Source organism: Cryptomeria japonica, chromosome 5 (assembly GCF_030272615.1).
Source record: "Cryptomeria japonica chromosome 5, Sugi_1.0, whole genome shotgun sequence".
Classification (NCBI taxonomy): domain Eukaryota; kingdom Viridiplantae; phylum Streptophyta; class Pinopsida; order Cupressales; family Cupressaceae; genus Cryptomeria; species Cryptomeria japonica.
The window spans coordinates 164,693,455-164,712,553 of NC_081409.1; the positions used below are offsets into that span (position 1 = coordinate 164,693,455).

At 38.0% G+C, this 19,099-nt stretch overlaps 1 protein-coding gene across 4 annotated transcripts in view; it reads right to left on the reverse strand.

The window, feature by feature from the left end:
* LOC131072727 (DNA-directed RNA polymerase III subunit 2) overlaps nucleotides 1-19,099 on the reverse strand; it is a 182,096-nt gene that overhangs the window by 36,604 nt on the left and 126,393 nt on the right. For all 4 annotated transcript variants that reach the window (XM_058008988.2, XM_058008986.2, XM_059221304.1 and 1 more), the window contains 2 exons: nucleotides 18,139-18,216; nucleotides 17,787-17,926 (listed from right to left, as the gene is read on the reverse strand). In XM_058008988.2, coding sequence (XP_057864971.2) covers nucleotides 17,787-17,926; nucleotides 18,139-18,216 — 218 coding nt within the window. The remainder of the gene's footprint in view (nucleotides 1-17,786; nucleotides 17,927-18,138; nucleotides 18,217-19,099) is intronic.

Genomic DNA, 19,099 nt, shown 5'->3' on the forward strand with positions numbered 1-19,099 from the left:
ACAACTATCATGCTCACGTGTTTCAACAAAAATGATAATATCCTTCCCTTCTACTATGGACCCCACCCCGGGACCTCTTCTCCATGGATAACTTCTGCAGTTCCAACTCACTACAATTAAGCAGTCTCGTGGGGCACCAATTTCATATTTCTTATTCGAGAAGCGCTCCCTAATTTGCGCTTTCCCATTCTTCAACCATGCCCACTTTCCCTCATTTCTTGTTGTCTTTATTTTATCCCACACCTTCTTTGCTCCTCTTGCTGCACAAAAGTCAGATCTTCATCTAGATAAAATTGTGAACCTCTAAGTAGCCTTCTATTTTTGAGGATCATATTTTTATCCTCATGTTTCTCAAAGTAACTCTTATATGCCTATCTCTGCTTCCGTCTATCATCCTTCCTACCCTATTTGCTTGTTGAATAACCCCTGTCCATTCCAACTTGTCTCTAAGAAAGTCCCTAACTAGAATGTTGGTTCTCTCTTTTTCTCCAGTCTTTGATTCCTTTGATAATGATATTTGCAGCCTTACCAAGTTTGTCTTGTTCTTCCTTTAACTGTATTTTCATTTGCTGCTCAATGATACCTTTCTGTTTGTTTGCTGATCCACTTACAATTTGTGACCAAGATTTAGCCTCTTCTATCTGCTCCCTTAGTTTAGACTGTTTAGTTTCCAAGTCAGCTAATGCCAATTGAATTTCTTTTACTTGTGTAGTGTCCTCTCCCTCTATCATTTCTGATCCGTAATCCTTTATTGATTTCAATTGTTCTAGTTCCTGTTTTATGGTTTCCAACTCTTGTTGTCTTGTTGCCATAATGATCTGCAAGTCTAAGATTTGTTCTTTAAGGTTTTTATTCCATTTCTCTCTATTTTGCTTGTATAATCTATTGCTTTGTATACTTTGTTCTCCTCTTCCCAATTCCTTGCCTCTAGGGCCTTAAGCCTCTTTTTTACTTCTATAAGCTCCTCCATGCATAACTCAGAAGACCATAATAATAGTGTTGAAGTTGGGCTATAAAAAATTTCGGTCCATTGTCTATCTTCCATGCTATCCTCTTTATGTAATGTGTATTCTTCTGTCTGAAACAAATTAGATTTGGGAATCTCATTTACATCCACTTGTTCTTGTAAACTTGTCTTATCGTTCTCTTTCTGCCCCTTTGTTCCATACTGGTTTGAAAAGTCTTGTTAGAAAAATTGTTCCCCTTTGGCCAAATCATTGCAAATCATTTCTTATGAGTTTGCCTTAATCTTCGGGTTTGCCTACGCCTTAAAATACCTTTATACTGTTTTGCATTCACTAGTATCAATCTTTTGTCTGTGTTGTCTGCCCGTCTCTGGAGAAAATCTACCATGACAGAGCCCCAGGACCCTGTTAAACCTTCAAAATTTGCCATAGATTGAGGTGTCTTAGGTAGGGTTGTAGAAGGTTTCAAAAGGTTTAGCATGGAGCTCAATAACTGAGCCTGAGTGTTACTATCTTCCCCCACCATTAACCTTGGATGAAAGAAAAAATTGCTTCCTGCTGAAAAGTGGGACCCCTTCGCGCTAGCTTGCTGACAAACTACTAGTAAATTTCCTTCTGCCTCATCACTAACAAACCCCATAATGTTTGTTGTTTTGTTGATAAAACCAGGTGAAGGTTTGAGAACTGTTGCTTTATTGGAAACCAGATTTGTTTTATCCCAATCTAAAGCAGAATACAAGAATAAAAAAGTTGAAAGCTGGAGAGAGGAAAAGGAAATAAAATAAGGGACCGATACTGGCACACCTTGTCACTGCCTGGGTCCAATAGAAACCTTGAAAGTTTTAAAGCCCTACATATTTGAGGCTGGGGCCCTTCTCTATCGGTTCTAGGATCCCAAGATCCCCGTGCTCCGAGCCACACTCCTATTCTCCTGCCAACACATCCTTGAGACTTGCATCGCCCTTCATTGCAAACACCCTCGTCTTCTGATCGCCTGCTATCGCCCTGCCATTAACCCATTATCGCTATGTGATTTAACATTATTTTTAAAACGGCAATAAAGCTCACACATCATTCATCCACCCTCCCAAGCCACACAAATAGAAGCCCTCATTAGAGAACAAGAAGAACCTAATGGTATGGCTGAAAGACCCAAACTAAGATCTCATCCTTCTGCAAAGAAAAAAACAATGACTTTACCCACAAATTCTCAATCAATAATGGCCTCTCATCATCCTTTCTTGGAGATACCCTCTATGCAAGCTGAAGTGGAAAATCCCAGTCTTTACCGCAAAACGAGCCCATTGGACAAGGCATTTAAAATGGAAGAGATATTGCAAAGAGAAAAATTGCACATTGCATCTATGCCAATGGTCTTCCTTTCAACTTGGTGAGATCACCATATTGGTGGGAAATGGTGGCACCAATCAATAGTGCACCTCCTGGTTTCACAAGTCTTGGGTATGAAAAGGTGTGCGAAAATTAATAGGGAAGAGTGAAGAATTTTGTAGAAACATCACTCAAACCAATTAGAGATTCTTAGGTTGAACTGGGAGTTTTTATTGTTTCCGATGTATGGAAAAATTGCCAAAACTATCTATTAATAAATATTATTGCAGTGTCCCCCAAAGGGGCAACGTTTTTTAGGGTGGTTGATTGTTAGGGGCAAGTCAAAGATGCAAAGTTCATTTCCAAAATCCGCATTGGATCCATAGAGATGCTAGTTCATAAAAATGTTGTCCAAATCATTACAGACAATGCAAAGGTTTGCATGGCTGCGGGTGCTTTGGTTGAGCAGAGATATGAGCACATTTTTTGGACACAATGCACTCTACACTCCCTTAACTTGGTGATGCAAGCAATTGGCACTCAAATAGAGTGGGCGAAACAAATATGCCAAGAGGGTGAAGAGATCCAAATGTTTGTGACATGATTTTTAGGCATTTTCAGGAAGTTTCTCGAGGTTGGAATTATTGAAGGTAACTTTTATTTATTTGTTTCATTTTATTTATGCCATGTTTAATATGTATATAATATTTTTTAATGTGTTATTGGCATGATTTTTACATGATCCTATGTTGTTAAGACCCAATTTGCATCACATACAATCATGATGAGATGACTTTTGAAGGTGCGAGAGGCGTTGAGTGCCATGGTTATTAGTAACCAATAAGTGTTTGGAATCAGTCAAATTCAAAGAGAGCCCAAAAGGTTGGGTCATTGATCCTAGATGACGATTGGTGAGATTGTGTGGAATATGTCTTGAATTTCACCGAACCTATCATGAGTATGATCAAGTTTGCTGATACAAATACACCATATTGGGGGAAGTCTATGATGGCATGAACACAATGATAGTAAAAATGAAAGTCATAATAGCACAAAAAGCGAATGACCCCGAAAAAATATTTTTCAAAAGGGTCCAAAAAAATCATTCTTCATTGTTGGAACAAGATGACCTTGCCATTGCACCTCCTTGCATATGCATTATCTCCCAAGTACTATAGCACTATGGTACTTTCTTTGTCAAGGAGAACACTACCATATAGAGATATTGAAGTTGCTACTAGGTACAAGTGGGCATTCGCTAGACTCTTCTCAGATCCTAAAGTGGTGGAAAATGTTAGGAAAGAGTTTGGAATGTTTATCTTAGGAAAAGATCATAGTCCTTGTGATATTAATAACGAGTCCAAAATGGATGCTACTACATGTTGGTACCTCCTTGGTCAAGATTATTTGTTCCTCCAACCTCTTGCAATCAAGATTCTATCACAAGATTAATTTATATTGCATTTTTTATTATTAAGTTTTGTTGGTTTTCTCTCCAATTTCAATAGGTTGCAAGTTCTTAATGGATGCTACTACATGGTGGTACCTCCATGGTCAAGATTACTTGTTCCTCCAACCTCTTGCAATCAAGATTCTATCACAAGATTAATTTATATTGCATTTTTTATTATTAAGTTTTGTTGGTTTTCTCTCCAATTTCAATAGGTTGCAAGTTCTTCTTCCGCTGAATGGAATTGGAGTACATACTCCTTTATCCACTCAGTGAAGCGTAAACAGTTGGCTGCAAAAAATGTAGAAGACTTGGTTTATGTTCATACCAATTTGCGGCTTCTATCAGGTAAGGAACACCAATATAAGGATGGGTCAACGAAGCATTGGGATGTAACCCCTAAGTCTACCAACTTCAATGCAACTATTGATGATCTTGCTAGAGTCACAATGGGTGATGATGATATGATACCTACAAATGATGCACCTAGTGGGATTGGCACTACTTTGGGTTCAAATGATTTTGAACTTGAAGCAAACGATGATGATCTTGATCTAGATCCTTTTGATGATTGATGAAGATAGAAGGCAATTAATATTTTTGATTGTCAATTTTGTAATTGTAATGATTTTCATTTGAATCGTGAACCTAGAGATATATGATACATTGATATATATTATATGGCATATGACATAAAATGATAATATTGAAATTTTGAACTATCAATTGGCATTTGGCAGTGATCAATGATGAAGTATCATACTATTAAATTTATTTAGTTTTACAATGTTGTATACTACACACACACACACACACACAAACCCATGTACCCAAGGGCAGAAAAAATTGCCCGAACCCATGTATCAGGTTCTCAGACCTGTACCTGTGCTTGAACATATATCGATAACTTAGGTTTGGAAATAGCATTTCATTATTTCACTTAATGTTTTAATAAAGTGACTTTATAACTTAAGTGAAATAGAGTGTTACAAAATGAACCTTGGGTCATGCCTAGGCAAGTGAACAACTTTTTGTTGCTTTTAAAATCATCAAATGGCCCTAGAGGTGGATGCCAAGACTTTGGAGGAAAAAGTAATATTTTAATATTAAAACTTTAAGTTGTTTTTAAAATCATCAGAAGGCCTCTGATGTGGATGCCAAGACTCTGGACGAGAGAATAATATTTTAATATTAAAACTTTAAGTTGTTTTTAAAATCATCAGATGGTCCTAGAGGTGGATGCCAAGTCTATGAAGGAGAAAATAATATCTTCATATTAATTTTGTGGCCTTAAAAAGTGGACATGGGGTTTAGCGAGGAAAATAGAAGATTTAGAAGTGTTGTTTTATTTGCCAAAGGGAGATGTCAACTTGAGGAGGAAAATATGGAATATTAAAAAGGGTAAATGTTATTATTTTATTATTTCTAAGTTGCCCTAATTTCTCATTGAGACTCTACAAAAGAGAGTTTTGGCTTTCATTCTTGTTATATCGAATATTGTGGATACAAAAACGTTGTTGGAATACACTTGAAGCTCTTGTAAAGATTGTTGAGGACGAAATCCCTCATTAGTTAGCCTACTTTCGATGGTGAAAGATCCACCCCAGCTGGTCGTGTTCTACAGTTCAAGTTTTCAAAGATTTTGGATTGCAATAGTGTTGTCCATTTCACACATCACAAATGGGGACCCCCTCTTTTGCTTTCATTTTTAGGGTTTTTAAGGTTAGATTGCTAGGAGCGATCCTTTAGGCTAAATAAGTTTGAATTGATCTCACATCCAACATTTTGAGAGTTAATGATTCACATCTTTTGCTTGCTTTAATGGAAATGGAATACAAATTTGGCTAAGGCAAGTTGGTTCTAGAGGTCAATAATTCTAAGGAAAGGAGTTGGAGTTCAAATCATCATGAGAAGCTTGGAACAAATGAATCAAGACAACAAAGTTGCCATTTTTGGAGGACTTCCGATGAAGCCCCAAAAGCATGAACTAAGACAATGCATCTCTTCGTAGTTTGGATTTGAGACACTTAGGGAAGTGTGCACATAGGCATATAGCTTGTAGGAGAAATTCCACCTTTTGTGGTCTTATTTTGCTGTTACACTCCACATTCAGTGGGTCATCCACCTCTTGTGGAATATTATATTATTTTTCCTACCTACCCCTAGTATTTCTTACTTACCCTTGTTTCTCATTGAGCCACATCTCATGATTGTGTGCTCATACATCCATATGGCCTTGCCTATATAAGCAGGCCCATATTCATTGTATTGGTGAATCCAGTTGATCATTTGCATATTGATGAGAATACAGTTTGTTCTTGTCATTCTTTTGTCTCTCTTTTATACTTTTCATTGTGCCCTTGATCTTGGCAAAATCTCACATGGTATTAGTGCCATTAGAGCTTCAATTGATTGGTTTTTGGAGACATCTTGGAAGGCTTCTATTTTCGGATCTGAGGGACAGCGTTTTTCGGAGGCATCTTAGAGCATTTTCAACCTCACCATTGCGTCCAGGAGGCCGTTTCAATAAAAATCAAGTATAAACCCGATCTATTTAGGCAAAAATTGAATTTTGGGTGTTGGAGGAATTTTTTGCCCAATTTGGGCGGTACGGTAAGGAATTTCTGGATCTCGAAAAAAAAAAAAAAAAATTGCGGGTCCGTACATTCTGCCCAATCAGCATTTTTATGAAAATTTTTAGATCCCTCTCCGTTGAGCAGTTTGGATTTTTGAGTCAACTTTGAAGACTAATAACTCACTAGATTTTGCTCCTTTTTGGGTGCAATTTTTTTTAATTTGAGCTAATTTTTCGTGCTCTTCGCAACGGTGTGATTATTTTCTGATTTTGGTGCATAGGTTTTTTGGAATTTTCGGATTCTCTCAACTGTACCTATCCAATCCTCAATTTTGTAACTTCAAAGGCCTCATTTGAGCTCATACAACCTCCTTTTCAGGAGCCGTTTTTTTTAAAAGTGCATATTTTTTCGTCTACTTTCATAATCTATGATCAGCTTTCAAAGATTTTGAGTGGACATTGTACTTTCAGATATTGGTCTTATTTGGCCTATTTGATACTTGTAAATTGGTTGGATCTTAGTTTAGATCTCTTGCATTATTAGTTTGAGTCTCTTTTGGCCTTATTGAGGCAGTTGTAAAGTTGAAATTAGAAGTCCACTTTGCCATTTTTTGCAAATGGCCCATTGTACACGCACTAAGTATAAAGTGTCAAATCATCATTTTGGGGGGGCTTCTTTGATTGAGTGAATTTGGGGGGGTGTCTTGTGTGATTGTGCCTCTCTTTTCTTGTGCTCTTTCATTTTTGTTGCAATGAGTCCTCATAAATTTCCACCTTTAACTCCACATAATTATGCATCATGGAAAATTAATGTATGGAGCAAATTAATGGAAAAAGGTCTCACGCACTACATAGATGGAACAATAGCAGCACCACCTAATCCTAAGGCTGATCCTAATGCTCAGTTAGAATGGCTCACTAAGAATTGCATGGCTCTTGGAACTTTGCGTAAGTATGTATCAGATGACCTCATTTTTCACATAGAAAAGTGTACTACAATCAAAGAGGCTTGGGATATGTTTTAGAAATTGTATATGTACCTTGGGTGGAAGTGCATATTGCAAGAAGTATCACATTGAATATGTACCTCAACTGATGGAAATCCTGCCAAAATCTTTTTAAGAAAAACAACATCAACTTGTCATCTGCCTACACAAAGAAGGATACATCTCCTTCCTCTTCCTCACCGTCTAAGGGAAAAGGGCAAGCATTTGTGGCTACAACAGGTTCTTCACAGTAGTGGATACTTGACTCGGGTGCCTCTTATCACATGGGTTCTACAAAGGAGTAGTTTTCTTCATTGGAGCCATCTAAGGTACCTCACATTTACATAGGTGATGATACACAAGTAGAGATTGAAGGGAAAGGTTCAGTCGACATGGATGATGGAACATTTGAGAATGTTCTTTATGTTCCTAACTTGTCTACCAAACTTCTCTCTATCTACCAAATCACTCACTATGGGAATGGGAAAAAGGTTGAGTTTACACCTGATTCAGTTGTGGTAAAGGAACTTGATGATGATGCCTTGGTAGCAGTGGGACAAGTCAATGACAACTCAAGGCTTTATTCATTCTCCCACTTTGTGCCAAGTTCTCCTTCTAGAGCCTTGCTTACTCATTCAAATTCAGAAAGTAAGCTATGGCATGAGCGGTTTGGTCACCTCAACTACCGCTATCTTCAATAGCTCAGCACTAAAGACATGGTCACAGGTCTACCTCGAATCAATTTTTCAAAGGGTGTATGTTCAGGTTGTTCCATGGGCAAGCATCTTGAGGAGAAGTTTGATAAGGGGAAAGCTTGGAGAGCTTTGGAAGTTCTTCAACTTGTTCACAGCGATGTAGCACGTCCATTTCCAACACCTTCATTTAGTAAGGCCCGCTATGTCCTCACCTTCATTGATGACTACTCCCGCTTCACTTGGGTCTACTTTATCATTCATAAGAGTGAAGTATTTGACAGATTTCAGGACTTCAAGACTCGTGTGGAAAAGCAATCCAGGAAAGTGGTCAAGATTCTTCATACAAATAATGGAAGGGAATATGTGAACACAAGACTTGAGGATTTTTGTACATTTGAAGGGATTGATCTTCAGCATTCTGTTGCATACACTCCACAGCAGAACGGGGTTGCAAAACGCAAGAATAGAACTCTCAAAGAAATGGCTAGCTGTATGATACATGCACGTTCTCTTGATCCCACCTTTTGGGGAGAGGCTATCAGTTGTGCCACACACATCCAGAATCGGGTTCCTCACAAAGCTTTGCAAGGTATTACTCCTTTTGAGGCGTAGGCTGGTAGGAAACCGATTGTGAGACATTTCAGAGTCTTTGGGTGTCCAGCATGGGCTCGCATACCTCCGTAGAAACGCAAGGCATTGGAACCTCAGAGTCGGCCTTGCATATTTGTTGGATATCCTGAGGGTGTTAAGGCATATAGATTGATGGATCCTGAGACACATGAGGTGTTTATTGAGAGGAGTGTTCACTTTGAGGAAAGCTCTCCTAGCTTAGCCTCTCTACTTCCTCCACATTCCTCCATTGTGGATAGTGATGCTAGTGATTCAGATGATGAGACTCCTTCAACTCCGACTCGCAGGGTTACACCTCTGCAGGGTCCACTTGCAATTGAGGAGCCTCGTTCTCCACCTCCACCTAGACCTCGTAACTTTTTTTGTGGAGCCACAAGGGTGCATTTAATGTTTTTGGCAAGATTTCCATCAGTTGAGGTACGGGGTAAGTCTGGAAGTGCAGGGAAGTGTATGCACTTGACTTGTACATGCAAGCAACCTAGCCATACCCACAAAGGGCAATCCTGAGAAGGTGGATTGACTAACCTTCCAAAGTCAGGCATGACATAAGTCACCAAGCATGGCCCTGTACCTCCCTTGATGGAAATCTTGCCAAAAACATTAAATGCACCCCTGTGGCTCCACAAAAAAAATGCATAAGTCACCAAAACTGTCACAACATTTAAAGCCTTAAGTGTCGATCATGCCATCCGGAAGTGTTGCAAGCCAAAAGCAAGTTTGGAAGACTTCGGAGACCTAGGTCACCGTAGTTGGGGAACTTCGGGGTTCTAGAGTTCCGGGGTTGAAGAACAAGGAACTTGGGAACCTGGGGGTTCCGAAGTTCCAGGCTAAAAGAACAAGGAACTTGGGAACCTAGGGGTTCCGAAGTTCTGGGGTTGAAGAACAAGGAAATTGGGAACCTGGGGGTTCTCGAGTTCTGGAGTTGAAGAACAAGGAACTTGGGAACCTAGGGATTCCGGAGTTTTGGGGTTGAAGAACAAGGAACTTGGGAACCTGGGGGTTTCGGAGTTCCGGGGTTGAAGAATAAGTAACTTGGGAACCTAGAGGTTCCGGAGTTCAGGGGCTAGAAGAACAAGGAACTTGGGAACCTAGGGGTTCCAGAGTAACTTCGGAGACCTCGGTCACCAAAGTTGGGAAGACTCAGGAACTTCCTTCTGACAAGACAACACTTCACACTTCATAATTCCATTGCTTTTCTCCTTGATCAACTGGGGCAGCGCTGGTCCATGGAACATATCTCTGATCGGTTCTCATTGATGGACCAAGGGTGTCATAAAAATGACAACAGACCCCTCCAAAGAGCGACTTAAGCCTTTCACTTCCAATGAGGTTCTCAAGGCACAAACTAAGGATTTAGTTATTTCCTTTCACACTCCAAAAGAACGAACTAAGGTTTTCCATTTCCTATGCCCCCCTAAATGTGCAAACTAAGGAAATACGATTTTGCATTCAAGGCAAAGGGAGATGTTTTAACACTTGCACCACCTTGAGAATGGACCCCACAATGATGAAAGAAAAGCCTTTTTATTTAAAATTTAAATTGGTGAACCAAGTCAGCCTTCAGCTTTAATTTGCAAATCATTAAATGAGATCACAAGTCGGCCATGTGAGGTATAGCATCCCCTTTCAGCAACTATAAAGCAATGTTGATCATTGCATTTGATCAACATAGAATCAATATTGTGAATGATCTCAATCAGCTAGTGAATCTGATTAACAAGGCAGTGACTCCATTCCATGCTGATATTGCCAAGATTGTCATTGCTAGAGCAGCGAATGACAGCAATTTTGATCAAGGCAAGGCGAAGACATTCAAGGCATAGTGAAATTTGTTACAATCAACAGCAAATTGACTTCCTAAATTGGCGAATTTGTCATTGATAGCAGCGATATTGTGCCTGTTAGGAATCAGCAAATCGAACTTCAACGAATCCATCATTGATCAACAGCGAATTCAATAGGGAGATCAGCGATTCTACATCAGAAAATAGACAAACTCCAGCATTTCACATCAAGAGCGCCTTGATATAAAGGGCAATTTTGCCAAAGAATGATCAAATTGAAATTACCATTCCATTTGGAAGCAATTTACAGGTCTGAAACAAGTTTATTTGATCATTTTCCTAAAAAATCAGACCTTGGTTTAGCACTGGTACAGCTTCATGTTCACTATTTTCACATGATTTTGATCACAGGATGCTTTGTTCATTGCATTTTGATCATCTAGCATACTTCAAAGTGTGATTCATTAGCTTAGATGGTTTCAGATTTTAGACAAGCTTAGGGTTTTATAATACATTAAGGTTTTAATGATCCAATACACTCTTAAGGAGGAATTACTAACCTCGATGCATTTTTAGATGTTACAAGTATTAAATTCATATCACCACCCTAACTTGGACAACTCTCATAAGTACAACATGGCAGAAGCACGGTAGGCTCTCATCAAGGAGGACTCAAAGGGAGAGGTGATGGAATCCAAGATTACATCATTTTGGGGCAATGTAGGAGACACCAACCTTGGCCAAATCAACATGAAGAAGTTTCAAGGATCTTTGTATGCCACCAAGCCATCCAGATTTTCAAAGATGATGATTGAGAGTGGGATAGTGAAAGGAATATGCTTCCCTCGAGCTGTGCAAAGCAATGAGTTGATCGTTGAGTGTACCAAGCAGTATGATGTGAGCAAAAGGATAATAGTAGCACTTGATGGCAAAGAACTTGCTTATCTATCCGAGAGAGTTATTAGTGAAGCTTTCCATATACTTGAATTCAGTGGCATGATCTACAAGAGCAAGGAAGTAGCACAGGTATTCTATGATGATGATCCCAACAAATGCCTTGGCATAATCAACAAGTATTGGTTATTGAAGAGCAAGCCCAACATATCTAAGCTACCCACCAAGCTCCATAGGATTGATTTCAAGGAGGAATTCAGTGACTTGATCACTATGCTCAATCGAATCATGGGAACCCCTCAAGCATCTTAGTTCGAGAATCAGATGTTTTACTTCATGGAGATCATATCGACTGAAAGGAGAGCATAAATTGGGCAAGGATTATAAGTAATAACATTGATATACAGCTCAAGAGATTTGCACGAACCAAAATATTCTCCATGAGTTCATATCTCATATATTCGCTTGCCAAAGCTCATGAATACGCAAGATTAATTTATAGAGGTCTAGTCGGTACAAGAGTTGGAGAATTGAGAGCATGTGACTTATATGCACAGCTGCATTACCCTAGCAAGACACATTATAGGAGAGTGAACGATGCCTTCACTATGCATAATAAGAACTTTGCAAGGTGGCATTCATCAAAGATTATCCCCATAGGCAAAAGAGCTAATAGAGAAGTTTGGTGCTTGGTTTATCTAGTTTCCGAAGTTCACCTACATAAGTATACAAGGATGCTCTTGTCCACCCTACATGCTACCGAGATATCCTACCAACAAGTTCATATTGCTTTAGTTGGTGAGGCAGTTGATGGCATACAACAAAGTATAGAAGAATAGACACACTGCTAGAATTCCTTTTCCCATTTCAGTTGGACATTCGTTGGAAGTGTGTCCATCCTTGCAAGATACAAAAAAGGTGGAAGAGGAATTGAAATCTCTCCTTCTTATTCCATACTTTTCCAGAGATAGCTTTGATCCCTACAACAACATCAAGAGATCTAGTGGTAGAAGACACAAGCACAAGTTATGGTTGGAAGACCATTTCATGAATCCTCAAGATGATCTAAACATAAGAAGAAGAATGTGTTCAAGGCTACCAATTGACATCGTCAGGGTATGCAAGGTCTTCAAAATTCTAGATCAAGCACAAGATAGTGGAAGACACCTCCAGCCAATATATGAACAAGAGAAACACAAAGAGGTGAAGGTCAACTAGATTGATATGGAGATCACCAACTTGAAAGATCTGATGAAACCAATCTTAGCACATGCAAAACGATGGGTAGGCGTCCAAATCCAGAAATTAAAGAGTCAAGACACCCAGCTGATTTTCAAATTGATGGGAGAGATGGGGTCTTTTGATGGTGATAAAGAAAGTAAAAGCCAAAGTGGAAGTGCCACCCAGTTGGCTCATAACAAAGGGTCTAAGAGAAAAGAAATTCACAAGGAAGAGCCCCCAAACAAGAAGCATAAGTCAACTTCAAGACGTCCTACTAGTACCTCTTCCGAGCATGAAATAGAAATGAATCAAGCAGCTGCCCAAGGAAATCGCCCACCTAGAGAGAATATTGATCATGGAGTCTACAGTTCAGAAAAGTAGGTGCGAAAGGATAGACAAGTGTAAGCAACCATTGGGTCAAGACAAGTTAGTCTCACCTAGGCTAGCCGATGATAAGGCGGGCAATGATGTACATGTGACTATTGAGGATGAAGATCAAGAACATCTCCACCCCGAGAAGATCAATAACTAAATGAAGTGTAGGTAGGAGAAGATAAATCAACTATCCTTGCATGGCTTAGGGAGAGGTTAGCAAAGGAAGTGATAGTAATAGTGGAAGATCCTATTGATTTAGACAGCTTCCTAGATAGATCTCAAGAAACTGCTGAGAAGAAGAAAGCAGTGAAGATGTCAAAGATGACAAGAGATGGTGAAGGGTCTCGAATGATATAGATTGCCACTCTAAGAGTAGATAAGCCCAAGGGCGAGATCACAGTGGAAGAATATCACTTGTAGACTGTTGATTTAGGTCCTCCTACCATTGATCAAGTATTGGAAGACATGAACAACACAATAAAGATAGTTCACGACATGCTAAAGTCGGAAGTAGAGAAGAATAAGAAATTGGAAAGAGAAATCAGTATATTGAGAAGTCACTTCCGGCAGTTCAAGCAAACGCTAAGGCAGCATGATCCTTTAGCTATGCCACCACCATTGCTTCCTCCGAACTCAATTGACAATTTTGAAAAGATGAAAAATTCAGCGCACCTAATGGATACTTGGATAAATGAGACTTTCAAAAGGGTGAATGCATTTACAAAAGAACTAGTGGAGATATTTGATAGAGCGGTGAGCGTTCTTGAAAGAAATCAAGTCCTCGTGGCAGTATATGATACTTCCGTTCTCACCAGAGACTGTACTATGCCCATATTAAAAGAAATGAAGAAACTATCGAAGCAAATTTTGGTGAACAAAGGAGTATTGAGAGATGGACAATTGCCTGATTTCCAGTAGTGGTGTAACTTGCTTCGCATGAGAAAAGTCATCTTTGAAGATATCAGCAATGGATGCACTCAAGTTGATGGAGCAATAATCTTGATACATGATAAGATTGTAGAGGTAGTTGAAATCATTCTTAAGAAGGAGATGAATGAAGGAATTCATATAGATGTCGATCAGCTAGTTGAGAGAGTGAAGATCATATTCTTTGGAGTAGACGGATCACCTTTAGAGAAACAACTGGACGATATACACTCATTTATAGTACTTGCCAACAAGACTAGGGATTTTGGGCCAGGATGGGAAACAACTTTTGCCTCAACTTTGGAAGAACAACTGACGAACCTACCTGCAGTTCCAATAACTGAGATTGATTTCATGACGTCCAGATTCATTGAATTTGTAAAGAAAGAAAAGGATAAGGGCAACAAGATTCTAGAAGATAGTTTGTTATGATCCCATGTGGCATCATTTTTCCTATTGGAGGAATTTTCCTCGTATGTTGTGCCAAATGGATGTCACATTCCCATTGGCTGATATTTAATAATTTGTAGTACATTAGGTATTTTGTAGTAACAAACCCTAATTAAGGTTTAGGTGGCAAAATTTGGGCCCGTGACTTTGATTCAATCTTGGCCATTTATTGTAATTGAGATCTCTATATAATCTCATCTCATTTCATTTATAAAGGATCAATTAGAAGAGTTTTGAAGAATTGTTGTTTGATACTGCAAAAATTAATAAAATCATTGAAGTTTTAGTGACTTATTGAGTTTTGGAGCATTTGCTTGTTTCTTCATCCTTTTATGAGAGAAGTTAATATTGAAAAGACAAAAAAAAATTAGAATAGAATTTGCTTATGAAAGATGCATGTGCATGATTGATAGTCAAGCTCATTGTTCATACTACTAGTACTCCATCGATGGTGAAGTATCCCGCATAGTCCACTGAACTCAATTTAGCAAAATCTTAACTTCAATTACTATTCCATCATTGGTATGCTTCATCTTGAAGGTATCTATGCTTGTGGTAGTGATTTGAAAATCATCAAGCTACCCTTAGAAGATTGCACTAGCGTTGTGGAGATGTTCATGGCATGTCGAAGCAAAGCTTAGTTGAGCTCGCTTGAAATTGTCCATTTTCTTGTATTCTTAGTATTAGCATAGCATTCCTTAAACCTTGCTCCTTTTTTCATTTTTTTATCAAAGATCATTAGTAGTAAGAAAGAGCGATATTGCAACATCATTCAAAGAACATAATTCAATGAGCTTGAATTGATAAAGAACAATTACGTAAGTCCCCTCGCAGGTATGAAAGATCCCAAATGGATCCTCTTGCTGTTGCTGCTATAAATTCTTAATTAAACATACTATATTTTTGTAATTTTCCGGTGATCTTATAGAATAGACAGAAGTTGCAGAAAGGGATTGTTTCTTTTTGGGTTTTGATGTTATAAGTAAAGTAATTGATAAATAGCAACAACGGTGAAATAAAACAGTAAACAATGTTCATATGTAAGAACACTTGAGCAATCTGAAAATACTGCAAATCATACCAGGCAAATAACCTAGTTTTGTATTCAGTAAGAATCCATACATTTATTTCGAGCTGTTCTCAATTTGGATTGATGCCAGATGGAGGAATATTACTAGCAACGAACAAGGAAGACCAAATAAGCTTAATACAACCCTTCAAGCCAACATACAAACAAGGCGTAGTTGCAAAGGAGGCATGGAAGCTACTGCAAATCACATGCCAGCTGAAATAGACCAGCCGCCCTGTTGAAACCCCCAATATGCATGCCGAATCTTCAGGCCAAGAAGATGTGTCTTCTACCTCTGACAATCTTTGTGCAATCTTGGATAAATCCACTGTCAACTCCTGCTGAGGGCTATGTCCCAGCAAGTTCAGACCTGGGGTTTACGTCCCAAACCAAAATCACTCCTCCAGAGCAATTCTCAAATTCGCAAGTTTCAAAATGATCAAAGATGCTATCAATTAGGTTTTCATCTCCTTATAACTCCTTTCCCTTTGCAAGTCGAACCTTAAAGAATAATAAAGCTTGCGCTTTATAATTAAAGTGACACTCCCAATTATGGCATCAAACTATAGGAAAAATATCACTTTATTGCGAATAAATAGCTTCAAGCATCCAAAAAGACTCTGGGAGGTGAGAATCATGTAGCAAAGTTCAAGACCTTTCCAACGAGCTATAACACAGGCATATCAAACCAGATGAAGCCAAAAACCCCTTATTACTCTGAAATAGCTATATACATAGCCTTATTTTAATTTATTTAATCGCTAACTTAGGAAATATTTAAATATATTAAAATATTTCCATAGATCCAATAATAGCCCAAAATAACCAGCCAAACATGAATCTAACTTCGTCACTTGTTTGAGACTGATGCCGGACAAGATGGGCCAACTGGTAGTCCCATCCCTAAAATCTAGGGATACTCCTAGAAACTAGGAAACACACCCAATCTTTCTGAAACTAAAACCATGGTATGGTCCCGTGGAATCTCAAATATGGACACTGCCACAACCTCCTAAAAAGTAGGGAATCGCCCTAAAAAGTAGGAACCTCTCTCCAAACACATGTAACTGCTCAAAAGGATCCTGCTCTACTCCTTGGTCCCCCAGGTGGTCATTCAGTCAACTGCCAGTTCTCCCTAAAAAATAGGAACTGTCGTTTGAAGGTCCAAAATGGCTCACAGAGCCCCTGCAAAGCTCCATGACCCTCAGAATGAATCCCCTAACCATGTCATTGACCTACGGGAACTCGAATGGTAGGTCAACCCCTACTCATCTCATGTCACCTAGAAAAGGGGACATTACAAGGTACAACAAACACATCACACCATTGAAGCTATCCAACACGTCAAGACTTGACATCGAGAACCTTGGAGTCATCTCAAATGATGCTTTGCTAATCTTCAGCATTTGAGAAGTCTTTGTTCAAGAGAGGATAGAGTATTCAATACCTTATTCTATGCTCGATTGTGCATAAAAACACCATCAACGAGTAGGTGAATTTGGTTTGATGATCATTAAGGTTTAAAAGGTGTTTTGATGTGGGTTCTCTTGTTATGGTGTGTTTTTTCCTTTTGAGAGTGTTATTCAGGTTTGGTAGAGATTTAATGCTTTTTCAGTGTGCTGGTCATTATTTTCAGAGATTGAGGAAACCATTTTTTATGCTCATATCTCAAAGTTTTATCACATTAAATTTTAACGTTTTTTTTTTTTTTTTTGTCTTAAAAGTTTCAAATTTCAACTTTCATTTATAGTTTTTAAACTTTTTTATTTTTATAATGTGTAACTCTAAGTCTTAACTTTGTCTTCATAAGTGGCTAGTTCATCTGAATCTAAGAGAAATTGGAATACACATTCTTTCATCCACTCAATAAAGTGTAAAAGATTGCACACAAAAAGGTGAAGAACTTAGTAAATATGCATTCCAATTTGTGTCTCCTTTCACACAAACAACATGACTACAAGTGACATGAAGTTGTGGGATATAGAACCAAAGCATATTGACTTGGATACTTCCACTTCTTCGCAAATTGCACTTGAAGAGTCTGAAAACCAACACTTCTTTAGTGCAAGTGGCAAGGGCACTGACACTAATTTTGATTCATCTATTGTCAATGATGATGATGATATTGACAATTTAGAAAATTCATTTGATTATTAAAATTAAAACTAATTTGTTGAACTTGATATTATTGTTTTAATATTGAATGATGAATATTTTATAATATTTATCATTTATGTTAAATGACAACATTCAAATTTATGGTGGTTTTGTTGTTTATATCATGTTATATGATATATACTTTTTCCTAACTTTGAGTGCAACTGATTCAAAAAAGTATTACAGACCAGATTCTAATTAAAGCAAGAAGACCACTAATTAAAATATAGGAAAACAGCAAGGAACCCATTAACAATGACAAATAAATTAATTTCATACTTTTTCAGCACAATACAACGTCCAAATCCACGATCAAGAGAAGATTTGTTCATAACAATGGCATCCTCAATATCATAGCCACTGTAACTCATCACAGCCACTGTTGCATTCTGCCCTGCTCCAAGTTTGTCATATTGAATCTGGAGACAATGAAAAGGGTTAGCAATAATTTATGAAAGAAAGATAGTGAATCCCAAGAAAAAATACACATACACAAGTTCCAATGATTTGGGGATTCTACTCAGAAACAAAACGGTGAAATCTCATTAGCTAGTTAAGGCTGAATTCTATTGAAAGCTTTCCAGCCTCATTCCAACAACATCCAGAACACAGAAGATTTAATGTCGTTTACCAGTTCAATTGTCTTTGTTGTCAGAAGAGGTCGCTGAGGGTACACCAACAGGTAGAGCAGAGTGTCTATTCTGCATAACTGCACAAATGTTGACAAGCAGAATTCATATTGAGAAATAATCTACATCAAAATTCATACAATTACAATTTTAAATTCAATCCAGTATGTTCAGTTTCTGTGTTCATACACATATTTGTCAAATAGATAAAAGATGACCTGAAACCCCCCCAAAACAAAGAATAGATGATCTAAGATTCCATTCTAGTAAGTTTACAGTTATTAAAAAAATAACAAGATCTTGACGTTTTCCATTTTTGTACATAAGCAAATCTTTTTTTCCACTTGACACACAATTTCAGACATCCTAATTTTTTTTAGGGTTAATCTTGTTGCCAAAGAACCCATTTCCCACTGCATTGCTACAGTCCATCACTATCCTAGACTGTAAATGGCCATTTATGCCATAATATATTCTCTGAAGTTCTTGACAGAAGTTCAAAAGTTTTGTATTAATAAAAGCCTAGGAAATGATATTTTAATGTAACAAAATACCCATAAAACAGGCAAATCAGGTGTGGCCCAAACCATACAGCAAGGAAAGAAACATCTGAAACATAGCTTTAAAGCAGTAGCTAAGTGCCATACTCCGAAAAAAAGTAAAAACACTAAGACAGCAAATACCAAAAAGATTTATAGTATGTTAAGCTAAAGAAAGCTACCCTAAAAACATTTACTATTTGTACAGAGGATAAACTTCAATACAACAGGTCACTGATCTTTAGATATATAAAATTTGAAGAAAGAATGTACGTATCTGGAAAATTAACATTTCTAAATTTGAGTTCATAGATGATAGATATTATAAATTAACAATCAGTATAAGAAACTCTAAGCCCAAGGGCTCTTAGATAGCAATAGTAAAACACATAAAAAGGTGAAAAGAACACAGAATCATAGAAAA